The following is a 17052-nucleotide window of genomic DNA, read 5'->3' as shown; positions in this document are numbered from 1 at the left end:
GGTAGCAGGTCCGCCTACCTTGCAGGCGCGGGCGGCGGCTCTGTCCCTCTGCGGGCCGCTAGGCTTGTTCTGTCGGTGGTCGCAGTTCTGCCTACTTTGCAGGCGCAGGCAGCGGCACTGCCTCTCTGCAGGCCTCTGGGTGGGGCTGTTCTGCCGGTGGGTCGCAGGTTCGCCTACCTTGCAGGTGCGGGGGGGTGCGGCTCTACCCTTCCACAGGCCACTGGGCCTGTTCTGTTTGTCGGTTGCAGGTCTGGCCTGTTCTGTTGGTGGTCACAGGCCCGCCTACCTTGCAGGAGTGGTTGGCAGCTCTGCCCCTCCGTGGGCCACTGGGCCTTTTGTGTCGGTGGTCACAGTTCCGCCTACCTGGCAGGCGCGGGGGGTGGGGGGCGGCTCTGCTCCTCAGCAGGCCGCTAGGCCTGTTCTGTGGGTGGTTACAGTTCCATCTCTATGTTTGATTCTTAACAGATACAGAGGAAAGATAAGGGAAGAAACTGAAAGCGGATATTTTCATAAGAATTTTCTGTGACTCTAAGTACAAGCATTTCTTCATGGTGACCCATGTGAGAGAACAAAGTATGGGGATGGGGAGAGAGTTATTTTCCCTCTTCTGTCGAAGCCCCACACCATTCTGCTGCCTTGAGGATTCACATGGGGACATGGTTGCCTTGCCATGTCCATTTCTAGTCTCATAGTGGGCACCAAGGGCAGTCCTCATCCACCAGCAACAACAAGAAGCCAAACAAAATAAGAATGTATAGCAGATAGACTGATTTGGGAACAAAAGTGAATTGCACCTCAAAGATTACAAAATTTACAGACAAGGGAAGAACATAAGAAATATTTTACAGGCGAACCCCCACTCCATCATAAACAAGTGAGGGCAATTACAGTTATCTTAGATTTCTACTGCCAATGGAACCTCCTTTGAGTTTTCAGAGAGAGAAAGAGACCAAGAAATCAGATTACATTAAGGAAGTTAAATATTTGAACTACATGGCTAGTGGTCAGGAAACTGGAAACAGTTGAGGACCCACAGAGGCAAGAGTGCAGTTGTGAGTGAGTATAGAATGTGCTTGAAAACTAGAAGAATTTTTAAAAATCTAATAACTAGGTAATCTTATTGTCCTTGAACAGCAAGAGTTTGTAAATCCAAACTTGAAAATTTTCTCCACTATTATTATGACTCAACTCAACTTCTTTCTGAATATCTTTCAATTTTACAATGGATATAGCTATTTAACTCTAGGTATCCACCACTCACCACTCAGTATATAGTCAACTACCAAAGAGAGGATGATGAAGAAGTTTAAAATGTGCCACCTAAATATATGCCATATTGTTATATTGTTTATTTTAAGCTGAACCTATATAAGGAACTATACCTTCAGAAAGGGTCATTAGGTCTGATTTTCCCTACATGTAGCAAGCCATAAAAATTCTTTGTGGAGGAACTTTCTTTACATACTAAGACTGGAAAATAGTAATAGTCACCAGAGACTGGTAATTGGAACTGCAATGAACCTGAATAAACAAACTGTTTGAAGTAGGACTTGTCTTCCACTAGCTTTTATGTCCTTACTACCATATATCTCATAGTAACAGCCCCAAAATTTAATCCCCTAGCCAAAATATTTTCTTTTGCTGTCATTCCTTCAAAATTTATTATTCATTGTCTAAAAAGTATAAAACACAATGCTTTGGTCATTTCTTTGGACTTTATTCTCTTGTGAAGTTACCCATATACATATGAAATTATTAAAATGTTTATACTCTTCTATTATTAATTAACTGTTATCCTAATTGGGTTTCTAGATCTAGTCAAAGAGACCAAATAAGAACTAAGGGGGAGGGAGTAGAAGGAATTTTTCTCTCCCCTACAATGATAACACCCCTATTGCAGTGACAGTGAAACTACATACTGAAATGGAGTTCAAGTTAGCCTAGGTCTCCGTGCGCCTGTACTGAGCAGGCCCCAGCCAACTCACAATGGACCTATAGTTTAAATAGGAAGTAAATTTTTATTGTTCTCAGATTTGAAGATTGTCTTCTTATCACAACACAACCTTCCTTATGCTAACCTTATGCCAACTGATGCAGGGGTTAACAGATATTCTTAAATTTGAGCCAATGATTAAAATTATATATAAATTATAAATAAAATTATTTATTATGTCTATATAATAAAATTTTTTAAATTTTTATTATAGAGTATATAAAAGCTATCTCTAGGGCTGGAGTTTTACCTCAGTGGTAGGGCACATGCCTACCATGTGTGAAACTCAGCACCACATAACAATAAATAAATAAATATAGATTTTTTTTAAAAAAAGCTATCTCTAGGGGGACTTCCAGAAAAATAGTTTTTTTGGAAGACAGTATGGAGGTAGAAATGAAGAAAGGGCCAAGAGGTGATGTAAAATGAACAAAGGCCAGAGAAGTAATGTTTATTGCTACTGATCTAACTCTATATTTATCTTTTAAAACCATGGGATATATTTATATCATAAAATACATTTGAACCTGTGCCCCATAAAAACTTTAAAAGAGATAACCCATTATAAGGATTTTTTAAGGGATTCTGGGTAAGTCAATTCTTTAACTCGCATGAATAAGTGAGTCAACTCTTTAACTCACATGAATCTGACATATAGAAAATTATATTTTGTGGCAAATAAAATTATTGATAGTTCTATTATGTAGTGATTGTAGCATGATCTAGCAGTTCATATCCCCTTCAGGAGTAAACAACATAGAGATGTAAATTTTTTAAGCATAATTCTGCATAACAAGACTTTCTGCATTAAACTGCCAAACTTGGATCTTGAAAGTGATAAAGTGCAGATGCCTACAGTTGCAATCATAAAAATGTAATTGCTGAGAAAAAAATTATTTCTGATTCATTGGAGGAATTTATTACAGAGGGATGCAACTGTACAAGTTATCACACAGAGAAAATGAAAGCGAATGATTGAACTATATCCCAGGCTGAACATCACTGCAAAATGACCTAGTGATTTACCTGTGCCCAAGAGGAAAAAAAATAGATTAAAGATAAATCAGGTTCAGTAGGGAAGACTCTGGTAACTATAAAAAGAGCAGATAAAGATTTATGAATAAATGAATTTAGAAGTTAGAGTGACATAATAGTATCTATGACCAATTACTCTAAAAATTAAAATTAATTTTGACTCTGAGTTATATAGAGAGATGATAAGAATATCATCTGTGGAAACTTGAAAGCAAAGGAATACAACTTAAAGATAAGCAATGAGGAAAGTTGGGCATTTTTTATATCTTTATTTTATTTATTTAATTTTCTATTCTAATTTGTTATATATGACAGCAGAATGCATTACAATTCATATTATATAGAGAGAGCACAATTTTTCATATCTCTGCTTGTATACAAAGAATTTTCACACCATTCGTGTCTTCTTCATACATGTACTTAGGGTAGTGATGTCCATATCATTCCACCATCTTTTTTTACCCCTTTGCCCCCTCCCTCGCTCTCCCTTCCCTTTGCCCTATCTATGGTTTGTCTGATCTTTCCATGCTCCCCCTCCCAATCCCACTATGAATCAGCCACCTTATATCATAGAAAACATTCAGCATTTGGTTTTTTGGCATTGGCTAACTTCATTCAGTATTATATTCTCCAACTCCATCCATTTACCTGCAAATGCCATGATTTTATTCTCTTTTATTGTTGACTAATATTCCATTGTGTATATATACCAAATTTTCTTTATCCATTCATCTACTGAAGGGCATCTAGGTTGGTTCCACAGTTTAGCTATTGTGAATTATGCTGCAATAAACATTGATGTGGCTGTGTCCCTGTAATATGCTGTTTTTAAGTCCTTTGAGTATAGATAGAGGAGTGGGACAGCTGGATCAAAAGGTGGTTCTATTCCCAGTTTTCCAAGAAATCTCCTACTGCTTTCCATTTTGGCTGCTCCATTTTGCAGTCACACCAGCAATGTATGATCGTGCCTTTTTCGCCACATCCTCGCCAACATTTATTGTTGTTTGTATCATAATAGCTGCCATTCTGACTGGAATGAGATGATATCTTTGAATAGTTTTGATTCAAATTTCTCTAATTGCTAGAGATATTGAACAGTCTTTCATATATTTGTTGATTGATTGTATATTACCTTCTGAGAAGTGTCTGTTCAGTTCCTTGGCCCATTTATTGATTGGGTTATTTTTTTTTTACTTTAGCTTTTTGAGTTCTTTATATACCCTAGAGATTAGTGCTCTATCTCATGTACAAGTGGTAAAAATTTGCTCCCAAGCTGTAGGCTTTCTATTCATCTCAGGGATTTTTTTCTTTAGCTGAGAAGAAGCTTTTTAGTTTGAATCCATCCCATTTATTAATTCTTGATTTTAATTCTTGTGGTATAGAAGTCTTGTTAAGGAAGTATGGGCCTAACCCAACATGATGGAGATTTGGGCCTACTTTTTCTTCTATTAGACACAGAATCTCTGTTTTAATCCCTAGGTCCTTGATCCACATTGAGTTGAATTTTGTGCATAGTGAGAGATAGGGGTTTAATTTCATTTTGTTGCATATGGATTTCCAGTTTTCACAGCACCATTTGTTCAAACTATCTTTTCTCTAATGTATATTTTTGATGCTTTTGTCTAATATAAGATAATGTAATTATGTGGGTTAGTCTCTGTGTCCTCTATTCTGTACCATTGGTGTACCTGTCTAATTTGGTGCCAATACCATGCTGTTTTTGTTACTATTGCTCTGTAGTATAGTTTAAGGTCTGGTATAGGGAAGTGATGCCACCTGCTTCACACTTCTTGCTAAGGATTTCTTTAGCTATTCTGGGTCTCTTATTTTTCCAGATGAATTTCATGACTGCTTTTTCTATTTCTATGAGGAATGTCATTGGGATTTTGATTGAAATTGCATTAAATCTGTATAGTGCTTTTGGTGGTATGGTCATTTTGATAATATTAATTCTGCCTATCCAAGAACAAGGGAGATCTTTCCAACTTTTAAGGTATTCTTTAATTTCTTTCTTTAGCATTCTGTAGTTTTAATTGTAGAGGTCTTTTACCTCTTTTGTTTGGTTGATGCCCAAGTATTTTAATTTTTTGAGGCTATTGTAAATGGAGTAGTTTTCCTCATTTCCCTTTCAGAGGATTTGTCACTGATATACAGAAATGCCTTTTATTTATGGGTGTTGATTTTATATCCTGCTACTTTGCTGAATTTACTAGTTCTAGAAGTTTTCTGGTGGAATTTTTTGAGTCTTCTAGGTATAGAATCATATCATCAGCAAATAGTGCTTATTTGATTTCTTTTTTCCTATCTATATCCCTTCAATTTCTTTTATCTAATTGCTTTGGCCAGTGTTTCAAGAACTATGTTGAATAGAAGTGGTGAAAGAGGGCATCCCTGTCTTGTTCCAGCTTTTAGAGGGGATGCTTTCAATTTGTCTAAATTATTTCAATTTTAGAATAATGTTGGCCTAGGCCTTAGCATAGATAGCTTTTACAATGTTGAGATATATTCCTGTTATCCCTAGTTTTTCTAGTGTTTTGAACATGAATGGGGTGCTCTATTTTATCTAATGTTTTTTCCTGTGTCTATTGAGATGATCATATGGTTTTTATCTTTAAGTCTATTGATGTGATGAATAACATTTATTGACTTCCATATGTTGAACCAACTGTGCATCCCTGGGATGAATCCCACTTGATGGTGAATGCACTATCTTTTTGATATGTTTTTATATTCAATTTGCCAGAATTTTATTGAGTTTTTGCATCTATGTTCATTACAGACATTAGTCTGAAGTTTTATTTCTTTGATGTGTCTTTGCCTGATTTTGGAATCAGGGTGATATTGGCCTCAGAGAATGAGTTTGGAAGTGCTCCCTCTTTTTCTATTTCCTGAAATAAATTGGAAAGTTTTGGTATTAGTTCTTCTTTAAAGGTCTTGTAGAACTTGGCTGTGTATCCATCTGGTTCTGGGCTTTTCTTGTTTGGTAGACTTTTGATGGAGTCTGCTATTTTGTCACTTGAAATTGATCTGTTTAAATTCTGTATATCATCCTGATTCAATCTTGGAAAATTATATGACTCTAGAAATTTGTCAATGCCTTCTATATTTTTTATTCTATTGGAGTACATGTTTTCAAAATAATTTAATTATCTTCTGTATTTCTGTAGTGTCTGTTGTGATATTTTCTTTTTCATCATGGATGTTAGTAATTTGAGTTTCCTCTCTCCTTCTCTTCATTAGCATGGCTAAGGGTCTGTCAATTTATTTATTTTTTCAAAGAAACAACTTTTTGTTTTGTCAGTTTCTTCAATTGTTTCTTTTGTTTCAATTTCATTGATTTCAGCTCTGATTTTAATTATTACCTGTCTTCTACTGATTTTGGTGTTGATTTGTTCTTCTTTTTCTAGGGCTTTGAAATGTAATATTAAGTCATTTATTTGTTGACTTTTTCTTCTTTTAAGAAATGAACTCCATGCAATGAACTTTCCTCTTAGTACTGCCATCATAGTGTCCCAGAGATTTCAATATGTTATATCTGTGTTCTCATTCACCTCTAAGAATTTTTTAATCACCTCCTTGATGTCCTTGATGTCTTTTGCAACCCATTGTTCATTCAGTAGCATATTTATTACTAAATAAATATATTATTTAGTCTCCAGGTGTTGGAGTAGCTTTTACTTTTTTTTAGTTGTCAATGGATCTTTATCATTTATTTTTTTTAATTTTTTATTGTTGGTTGTTCAAAACATCACAAATTTCTTGATATATCATATTTCACACTTTGATTCAAGTGGGTTATGAACTCCCATTTTTACCCCATATACAGATTGCAGAATTACATCAGTTACACTGGAGTAGCTTTTATTTTGACTTCTAATTTCATTCCATTATGATCTGATAGAATTCAGGGTAGTACCTCTACTTTTTTATTTGCTAAGAGTTGCTTTGTGGCATAATATATGGTCTATTTTAGAGAAGGATTCATGTGCTGCTGAGAAGAAAGTGTATTCTTTCACTGAAGGATAAAATATTCTATATATTTCAGTTAAGTCTAAGTTATTGATTGTATTATTGAGTTCTATAGTTTCTTTATTCAGCTTTTGTTTGGATGATCTATCCAGTGGTGAAAGAGCTGTGTTAAAGTCACCCAGAATTGTTGTGCTGTGGTCTATTTGACTCTTGAACTTGAGAAGAATATGTTTGATGAACATAGACTCTCCATTGTTTGGGACATATATATTTATTACTGTTATGTCTTGTTGACTTGTTGTTATGTCTTGTTCCCTTAAGCAGTATGAAATGTCCTTCTTTATTCCTTTTGATTAACTTTGACTTGAAGTCTACTTAATTTGATATGAGAATGGAGATCCCTGCTTGCTTCCACAATTCATGTGAGTGGTATGATTTTTCCCAACCTTTCACCTTCAGTCTGTGGATGTCTTTTCCTATGAGATAAATCTCTTGGAGGCAGCATATTGTTGGGTCTTTCTTTTTAATCCAATCTTCCAGTCTATGGTGAGTTTAGGCCATTAATATTCAGGGTTATTATTGAGACATGATTTGTATTCCCAGCCAGTATGGGAGTTTTTTGATATTTTACTTGATTTGATTTCTCCTTTGATTAGTTTTTCCTTTAGTTTAATACCTCCCTTTGCTGATTTTCATTGTTGTTTGTCAATTCCTCTTCATGGAATATTTTGCAAAAGATGTTCTGTAATGCAGGCTTTCAAGTTATAAATTCTTTTAACTTTTGTTTATCATGGAAGGTTTTTATTTCATCATCAAATCTAAAGCTTAATTTTGCTGGATATAAGATTCTTGGTTGGCATCCATTTTCTTTCAGAGCTTGATATATGTTGTTCCAGGATCTTCTAGCTTTCAGGGTCTGGGTTTAAAAACTCTGCACAGAATCTAATTGGTTTCCCCCTATATGTAATGTGATTCCTTTCTCTTGTGGCTTTTAATATTCTCTCCTTATTCTGTATTTTAGGCATTTTATTATAATATGACTTGGTTGTGGCTCTTTGGCATCCTATAAACCTCTTGAATTTGGTTTTCCAGTTCTTTCTTCATGTTTGAAAATTTTTCTGACATTATTTCATTGAATGGATTGCTCATTCTTTTGGTTTGGAACTCTATTCTCTCCTCCATCCCAATAACTCTTAAATTTGGTCTTTTTATAATATTCCATATTTATTGAATGTTCTGCTCATGGTTTCTTACCATTTTCACTGTGTTGTCTACATTCTTTTCAAGATTATATATTTTGTCTTCATTGTCCGAAGTCCTGACTTCCAAGTGGTCTAATTTGTTGGTGATGCTTTCAATTGAGCTTTTAATTTTGGTTTATTGTTTCTTTCATTTCAAGGATTTCTGTTTGTTTGGTTTTGTTTTTGTTTGTTTGTTTGTTTGTTTTTTAGCACTCCTATCTTCCTATTGAAGTAATCTTTTGCTTCCTGTATTTGTTTATGTAGCTCTTTGTCAAAATGATCTTTTGCTGCCTGTATTTGCTCTCTTATATCATCCTTTAATTTGCAGAACATTTTAATTGTGTACATCCTGAACTCCTTCTCTGTAATTTCTTCTGCTGTGCTGGCCATGGATTCTAATAATGTGGTGTCTTGATATGTTTAGGGCACTTTCTTCCCTTGTCTTTTCATATTGCTTGTGTGTCTTCCCTTCTAGCACTGTGGATCCAAGGTGTTACTGTTTTTACCCTATAGGCTTATAGCACTCCTGCACAGATCCAATACCTCTCCTTTGAGGTGAATGACAATGTTATCAGATTCCAGTACAAACATCATATACCCTAAAAATAAATGTTTGCTATTAAGACATTTACAGTTTGGTCACAATGTACAGAAATGGTGAATTCAATTATTATCTACAATATATTCAGTAGGTTTGTAAAAGAGTTTACAGTTTCTGATGGTGGACAAAGAACCAGGGAGTGAGGAGTAGGAGGATATGGTGAGGATATAGAGTTGTTATATCTTAAGAAGTATGAAAGAGAAATCTAAAAAGGAAGATTAGTAGCAGGAGAAAGGAGATAAAGCAATTTGGGATAGAAAAGTAAGTGGGAAGACAGTAGAGTACATAAAACAAACACATATATATTGAGAAAAATAATGTTAGAATAGTAGATATTGGTGGGATAAAAGTATATATATAAACACACACACAACACAGCTGTAATATACTATTCAGACATCCCAGTCCTTAAAATCCTAATTGGTACTTGGTTTCACTTATGTTGGGGATGTGAGGGCAGAATAATAGAGCAGAAGAGGGGGAAAAAATCTTGAAGATAGAAACAGAATTGTTTTGGTTGGAAATCTGTGTTTTTCCTGCTTCCCTTCTCATCCAAGAGGTGGGGTTGTCTGTTGTTATCTGGTATCTCTACCCTCAGGGTGGTGAAGTTAACCAGGGTGTCACTGTGCCAGGGTAGCGGCTGCTGGGGAGAGGAGGGAGTTAAAAACTGGATACCTGGCCAGCCAGAGTTCCAAAACTGGGATTTGCCCCCCACTGAAGATGATGATGAAGGTGGCCCAATATGGAGGCACCTGCTTTCAGCAGTAGGCTGTCAGGTTGTTTGGGGGGAGCCAAGTGATGGCGTTGGAGGATGAGTTCAGAGACTAGCTCGTGCAGTATGGCTGTCGGCTAACTTCAGAGCCTGTGTGAGGTTCTTGGGTGCAGGAAGACTACCGCACATAGGGGGCTATCTCCTCTGCTGCAGAGTCCCAAGATGGCGGTGACCAGGGAGCCCCACGTTGGTACCTGGGGGTCCACACAGGAGTGGCGGCCAGAGTTCCTGAATATGGGAAGCTGCCAGATGTCTGCGTGAGAGCTGCATCTGTGATTTATGCTCTGGTGGGTGCCGAAAAGTTCTGCATGGGTGCTGATGGTGCTGCTCTGGTACCCTATAGTCCTGCATGGGCAAGTAGTTGGGAGACCTACTCTGATGCTGAGGCCTGGAGCCCTGGAGGGGCACAGTGGCCATGATCCCACACGGGAGCAGGAATTTTGCTTGCAGAGAAGCAGTATTCTCACAACTTGAGTCCCAGGTCATGGAGCAACACAGAATGCTTCCTCCCTCTGGCCCATCATCTTGGATCTCTTCTTGTTTATTTTTTTATGTGGTACTGAGGATCTAACTCAGTGCCTCATATGTGTGAGGCAAACACTCTGCCACTGAGCCACAACTCCAGCCAAAGGTGGGCTTTTTTTAATGGGGCTACTAAATTGATAACTTTATCTAGTGGCATTATGAACTTAAAGATCATGAATCTTTGCTGGAATGTTTTCCAGTGTAATTAGAGATTATACCATATACATAAAATAAACACTATATCAATTCAAATTAAACAATCTTTGGAATCATAGCCAAGGTGTGGAAACAACCTAAGAGTCCATTTGGCAAGTGAATTAATAAATAAAATGTGATATTTGCATGTATTGCATTAAGTCATTTTTTAAAAAGGAAATCTTGCCATTTGCCAACATGAATATACCTGGAGACATTATGTTAAGTGATATAAGACAGACATAGAAGGACAAACACTATATAATCTCATTAATATGTGAAATCATAAAAGCAGAGAGTAAAATGGTGGCTTCCAGGCACTGGCAAGTAGTAGGATATAGGAGGTGAAAAAATGTTGGTTAAAGGGTACAAACTTTCAGTTAGAGGATAAGTAAATTCTGAGGATCTAATGTACAGCATGATAACTATAGTTAAAAATACTGTATTATATACTCAAAATATGATAAAAGAGTATTTTTAAGTGCCAACAGCACACATATACAAAATGGTAATTATGGATTGTGATGGATGTGTTCATTACTTTGACCATGGTAATCATTAAATAATATATACATAAATCATCATTCTGTACCCCTTGAATATATACATACAATTTTATCAATTAAATATTTTAAAATAAAAATAACACTTTGAAAATTAATATAAAACACTTAGCACAATGTTACCCTTAAAAATCACCTTTAATATAATTTATAATGGAATCTTTTACTTGTCTTAACTAGTGACTCATGATCAAAGTGACAGATAAAACAAGGCTGAGCATCAAATTCAATAACATCAGTTACTTTTAAATAATAACTCTTTAACTTTAAAATGCATTGTTTTTATAGAGAATACATTATAATGAAAATCAAGTGTATAGTCATAATTTTGTCATATTAGAATTCTGCTTCAATAGCAAGTTCTTGCACATAGTAGACATTTTATAGATAATTAATATTTTTAATTTCATATGACTTGAATATTGCTAAGACCTACAAACTGATTTGTAACTGGGATATTGATGAAGTAATATGCCAAACAATTCTTAATAAATCAATAAACATTTTCAAAAACACTCTCAACAATCAAGGTATATAAAATTAGTATTACATTAACATTAACTGAGAACTATCTGTCATATAATACGTACTGAATTCCCTTTCCCTGACTCATCTACTTGCTGATCATCACTAGGTGCTATATCAAAATCTAAAATTAACATAATCACATTTTTAAGTTACATTTCTTTCCAATCAAATAAAATCACTTTAGGTCAATTACCCCCTTTTAATTTTCTAGATGGAATCAATAAATGGTTGGTGAGATGGTTTTAATAGTTTTAGAACATGCCAGAAAACACACACACACACACACACACACACACACACTGTGACCAGCATAACCCTTAATGTGGATTTGTATTGACTGCTATAGCAATGTATCTTACTAAGACATAACATTTGTTAGATTCTGTCAAGATTTAAGTAGTTTCTCCACAATACTTTCTCCATTCATAAACAACAACGTGTCAGCATCCTTTGTGTTTTGCAAGTCTTATGTGACCAACTGAAATGTCTCATTGTTGCAGAACAAATAAGGGTTACTCAGAGGAAAGTCTACATATAATGCACTCTCTCCACCTTGTTTATATGTGTATTCTTTATGTATATATAGTCAAAGAATATATATTATTTATATTTAAAAGTAGTAAGAAACTATGGGTATAAAAATCACCCATAATTTTACCATATTAGAAGAAAATACAGATAGAGAATGTATGCCAGTGGTAGAACATTTGTCTAGCCTGTGTGGTGTGAGGCCCTGCATTCCATACCTAGTGAAGGGGGTATGGGGACTACATGTATCAAAATGTTAATGTTTATCTCTTAATGGTAAAATTGAGTGTTTTTTTTAATTTGCTCTTTTTTCCCCAAATGGATTTTTTGTTGGTTGATTGGATGATTAGTTGATTGGCTGCCTGGCTGGCTTTTACAATTCTTTCAGTGATCTTTATCAGAAAAACAGTAAGTTACTTTTTTCTTTTTTCCTTTTTTTAACATAAAACTATTCCACAGGTAGCCAAGACAAGAGATTTTAATGGTGGTGTCTCCATAGTCATCTAGTATCAATTTCATACCAGATATTAGTATTTTAGCCTGCCAAAGTGGATAATTAAACTATCTTCAGCAGAGCTCATGATTTGTAGTAAATGTCAACTCATGCTAAGTAAAAATGTGTACCTCCCTCTCTACTATTTATCTCACAGAAAAAATAAGCAGAACATTTTAAAATGGCCAGAGGTAAAAATCAGTGTAGTTTCACACACAGGTAAACTTTGAGTGTATTGAGTCCACAGAAAAAGTTATTTAATATGTATAGCATAAGTGTAAAGGGAGTTCCCTCACAAATTTTGGGTTAAGCATAAAAAAGTTATATCTATATCATTGTATAAATTTCTTCAACTCTGCTTTAAGAAAATCCAATACACAAAATCTGGGTAAGTCAGAGAATCACTATGTATATTATCAAAGGATTATTCACTTTATGAAAGACTTTATCAAAGAATTCCTTTAAGCAGCTGCTTTTATCATGCATTTTGATATTTTAAAGATAGTTTCTATTTGACAAATGAGCCATCGTGTCTCTGAGCAAGTCACTGAAATTATATACGAAAGGTGGCTTTAACCACACTACCTATCTCACTCCATTTTTATGACTATCAAACAAGATAATTTATAGATGGTTACTTTGAAAATTATATATACACACTCATGCTGCTGTTGCTGTTAAAAGATCATCTGGGGAAAATATTCAGAATTGTATTATTATAATTAAATACATCCCTTTATACATTTTAATACCACTTTATTAAAAGAATTTTAGATGTCATATTCTTATATAAAAATCAAATCTTTCTTTGGCTCATTAGTTTTCATGTTTTTAGTTCTTCTACCATTGTTGCACATTATAATTTCCATGATATTAGTACCTGAATTATGAGAGGCTCCAGCAACTTCTCTACAGTAAATGTTTGGACCTGAAGATCCTGAGGATCAATATTCAGTGTGATTGGTGATTCAGCTGACATATTGCCTGTGCACAAGTATACAAAATAATGCTCATTAGTTAAGAAAAATATTTTCTAAAGACAAGCATAAATGAAAATTAGGAATCAGTTGAAACCTGTATTTGGCATCTCTTCCAGACATCATCTATAGCTCACAATTGTGTCAGATATTCCCCAACTGTTCTCTGAGATCATGTTATCTGGGCTTAGATGCCCTCACAAATTAATCTACACTCATAAATTCATGACTAAATTAAAAACTCAACAAATGCATTTATATGTGTTAAAAATAAGTGCCAACTTGTGAGACATCTTACAGCATGCAGATACTTTGACTTCCACAAAATCATAGTGCTGAAGCAGCTCACACATATATTTTGCCTTTTCTTATAATGATGACTTAGATGAGAAGCCAGGCAAAACTTTGTAAGATGTGTTATGTCTCTACTTATTGTGGAGGTCACTTATTTGAGGATCTTGATTGTGAAAGAACATTAGGGGAAATTTATTTTCTGATATGATTTAGCATAGCTATAAAAAATGAGAAGCCCTGAGAAGGCATTGATATTTAGACAAGACAAATTTTAAAATAATAATTATTATTATAAGTCATTTAAAGAATGGCTTTAAAGGCATTAACATTATCCTTAAGAATCAATTTTGAGATATTTTGCATAAAAGTGTATATGTTCTTAAACATATAATCAAGTGATAATAGGTGGCATATCATAACATATTCACATTAACATTCACATTAACATATTAGTCATTAAAACTATTACCCAAATCACTAAGCCCACAAATGAATATGAACCTACATCAGTAATCAACCAGAAAGCATTTACTGAAGATCCACAGAAATAAAGAGAAAAAAATCTCTCCTAAATATAACTTGACCCATTTTTAAAACAAAAAACTAATAACCCACAGAAACATGTATCTATCAATGGAAAACCTTTCCACTTATCTTCTACCTATTTTCTTCCATAATTTCAGGCTAAGAGAGCATAAAATTCTTTCCCCAGAAAATATCCTGATATTCCCTATGAAACCCATAGAAATAAAAACAAAAAGTAAATAGAAAGTATCATATTTACTTTAGTTTTAATGTTTCTTATTATAGACATAGGGAAGATCATTTCTTTTTAGTTGATTAATTGGCTATAAGTGGACAGACGGATGGATGGTTAGATAGATAGATGAGCACATATTTTCATAGTGTCTCTCTTATACAGAATAAATCCCTTAAATTATTCTCTCAATCTTAATGATTCTAGGAAGAAGAATTATTCTCTTTCCTATACCTGTCTTTCACACCTAAAGAATATATCAGAACCTCAGGGGAGAGCCCATGTTCTCTCCAAATTCCCTGCCCTGATAGTCTTACCCATTCTCCTCCATTTTTCATCTCTCCCTGGCCTCATTCCATAAAACCATCACCTCTTTGTTATCAACCTCTCCCCGTCTACTGGATCCTTCCCTTGTATCTATAGATGAACTATTGTGTATACTCAAAGACATTCACAATCTCTACTACACCCATGTGTAAGTGAAAAGATCAGTGCTTCACCAATGCCTTTCCAAAACTATTCACCTTATACACATGTAGTAAAAGAGAGAGATAAAAAACAAAGAAGCATCCTCATTGGCTCTTGAAATACTCTAATTCTTAAATTAATATCTTAAATGAATATCTTAAATAGAGGCAAATATTGTAGAGTCTATAAGCCTTAAGACTCTTCAGATATGATGCCACATGATTACATGCCACTATTAATACAAAAAGTGGATATTTGAAATATTCTTGAGAGTAATATGAATCTTCCAAAAAGCTGTCCCTAGTGACTTAACATAGTATCTGTTCATAATCAAGATAGTGAATTTCAAATATAATAATTCTCTCATGTGTCTTCAGCAAAATTTAATATTAAAAACAAAGATAATTATATTGAAAGTCTCAAACCGACTGATTATGACAAATTTAATAATATATAAAAGCATTTCAGTACAATTATATGCTTCAGGATTTACTATACTATTACAAACACTAATGTATACTATCACTTCATGTATAGTATCAAACCATTTTCCAGTCAATTATAATAAGAAATTTGAAGCGGGGAAAAAAAGACAATTTATATATTAAGCATCCTAGGGTTACTCTAAACATTTTTTCTTTTTTTTTTTTCTTTTTTTTTGCACCAGGGATTGAACTCAGGTACACTCAACCACTGAGCCACATCCCCAGCCCTATTTTGTATTTTATTTAGAGACAGGGTCTCACTGAGTTGCTTAGCACCTTGCTGTTGCTGAGGCTGGCTATGAACTCGAGATCCTCCTGTCTCAGCCTCCCAAGCCACTGAGATTATAGGCGTGTGCCACTGTGCCCAGCTAACCATATTTTTAAATAACTATAATGTATAAATATATATATTCATCTACTTAAAATTATAGTAAATGTTGACTTTTATTTTAAAACACTGGCATTATTGATCACAGGGAGCACATTTTCTAAAATGTAACACAGTTCTATATAATTCCTTTATTGAACATAATCCAAAATGCTTGATGAGAACCCCCTTCCCCTGCTTCAAGACTGTCAACTATGGCCTTGTCCTAAGTCTATGCTTAACTTTATCATAAGTCACTTACAAAAAGTGCCTACTATTCCTTTACTTTGTAAAAGCCTTTTTGCTTTGAAAAAATAATTATTCAAATTGTATTAAGTTGAAAACTTATTTTAATTTCTTTTCAAATGAAAGTATGAATTACTATTATCATATAATATACAAAATGTAAAGTCACAACATCTTATAATTTATCCTGTTAATTACTTGCTTCTCTCTTCACTGATTTTATTTCCTTTCTAAAAGTAGAAACATGATCTCTTTTTCTCAGCTATTCAGCTATAATATAGAAAATGTGCTTCAAGAAAGGATTCAAACACTATTGCCAAATGTTTTCTCTCAAATGCAGTTCTAGGATTGAAATGTTTTTGTTTGGTTTGCTTTTTGTTTTGGTTCGGTTTTCCATCATTCCACCTACCACTTTGATTCTCTCTAACACACGCAAATCTAAATTGACAGATGGGATATTCTTCTGGTAACCTTAATGCATAGCCCAGAGCCAAACTATGCAACAAGATATGTCTTTCAATGTATGACCTTAGGGTTCTATCAAATGAGGGCTCACAAAGGGCTTTATTTGTTACCCTACTTATAACAGGTACTATCCTACATTGAAATTAAGATTGCTAACATTGGGGGGATCCAACATGGCGGCCGGCGAGGAAGCGCACTTTCAGTATCTCCACATTAACGGGATCAGAAAGACCCATTAATACACCTAAATTCTACCTACTGAGGAACTTCTAGCAAAATTCCGCTGAAAGGAGACCTGCCGGTAATTAGTAAGTTTATTAGAGGTGACAGTTTGTCCCAGACGAGTGAATCTTGACCACGCGGCGCAGAGGTCCAGTCACACGGCCTCCGCCTGCCCGGCTCTGCAAGTGGCCCCCAGCGCCCGGTGCGGCGAGAAGGGTCCCCGCCCGACCCGGCAGACGGCACCCGCCATCCCCATCCCGGCTCTGCTGGCAGCCCTGCTCCCACTGCCAACGCCCCCCCCGCCCGCCTGGCACCGAATGCCCCCGCC

The 17052-nt window shown here is 35.1% G+C and overlaps 1 protein-coding gene across 3 annotated transcripts in view; it reads right to left on the bottom strand.

The window, feature by feature from the left end:
• Positions 1-17052, bottom strand: part of Ctnna3 (catenin alpha 3) — a 1666222-nt gene that overhangs the window by 1605135 nt on the left and 44035 nt on the right. For 2 of the 3 annotated variants that reach the window (XM_048810157.1, XM_048810163.1), the window contains exon 2: positions 13324-13427. In XM_048810157.1, the coding sequence (XP_048666114.1) occupies positions 13324-13422 (99 nt within the window). In that variant the 5' untranslated portion in view covers positions 13423-13427. Of the gene's footprint in view, positions 1-13323; positions 13428-15700; positions 15717-17052 lie in introns of those variants that run through there. The other variant, XM_048810171.1, reaches the window with a different exon arrangement.

The sequence above is a fragment of the Marmota marmota genome, unplaced genomic scaffold (assembly GCF_001458135.2).
Source record: "Marmota marmota marmota unplaced genomic scaffold, marMar, whole genome shotgun sequence".
Taxonomy (NCBI): domain Eukaryota; kingdom Metazoa; phylum Chordata; class Mammalia; order Rodentia; family Sciuridae; genus Marmota; species Marmota marmota.
The sequence above is the reverse complement of the archived record's forward strand: the minus strand, read 5'-3'. Positions and strand labels throughout refer to the sequence as shown.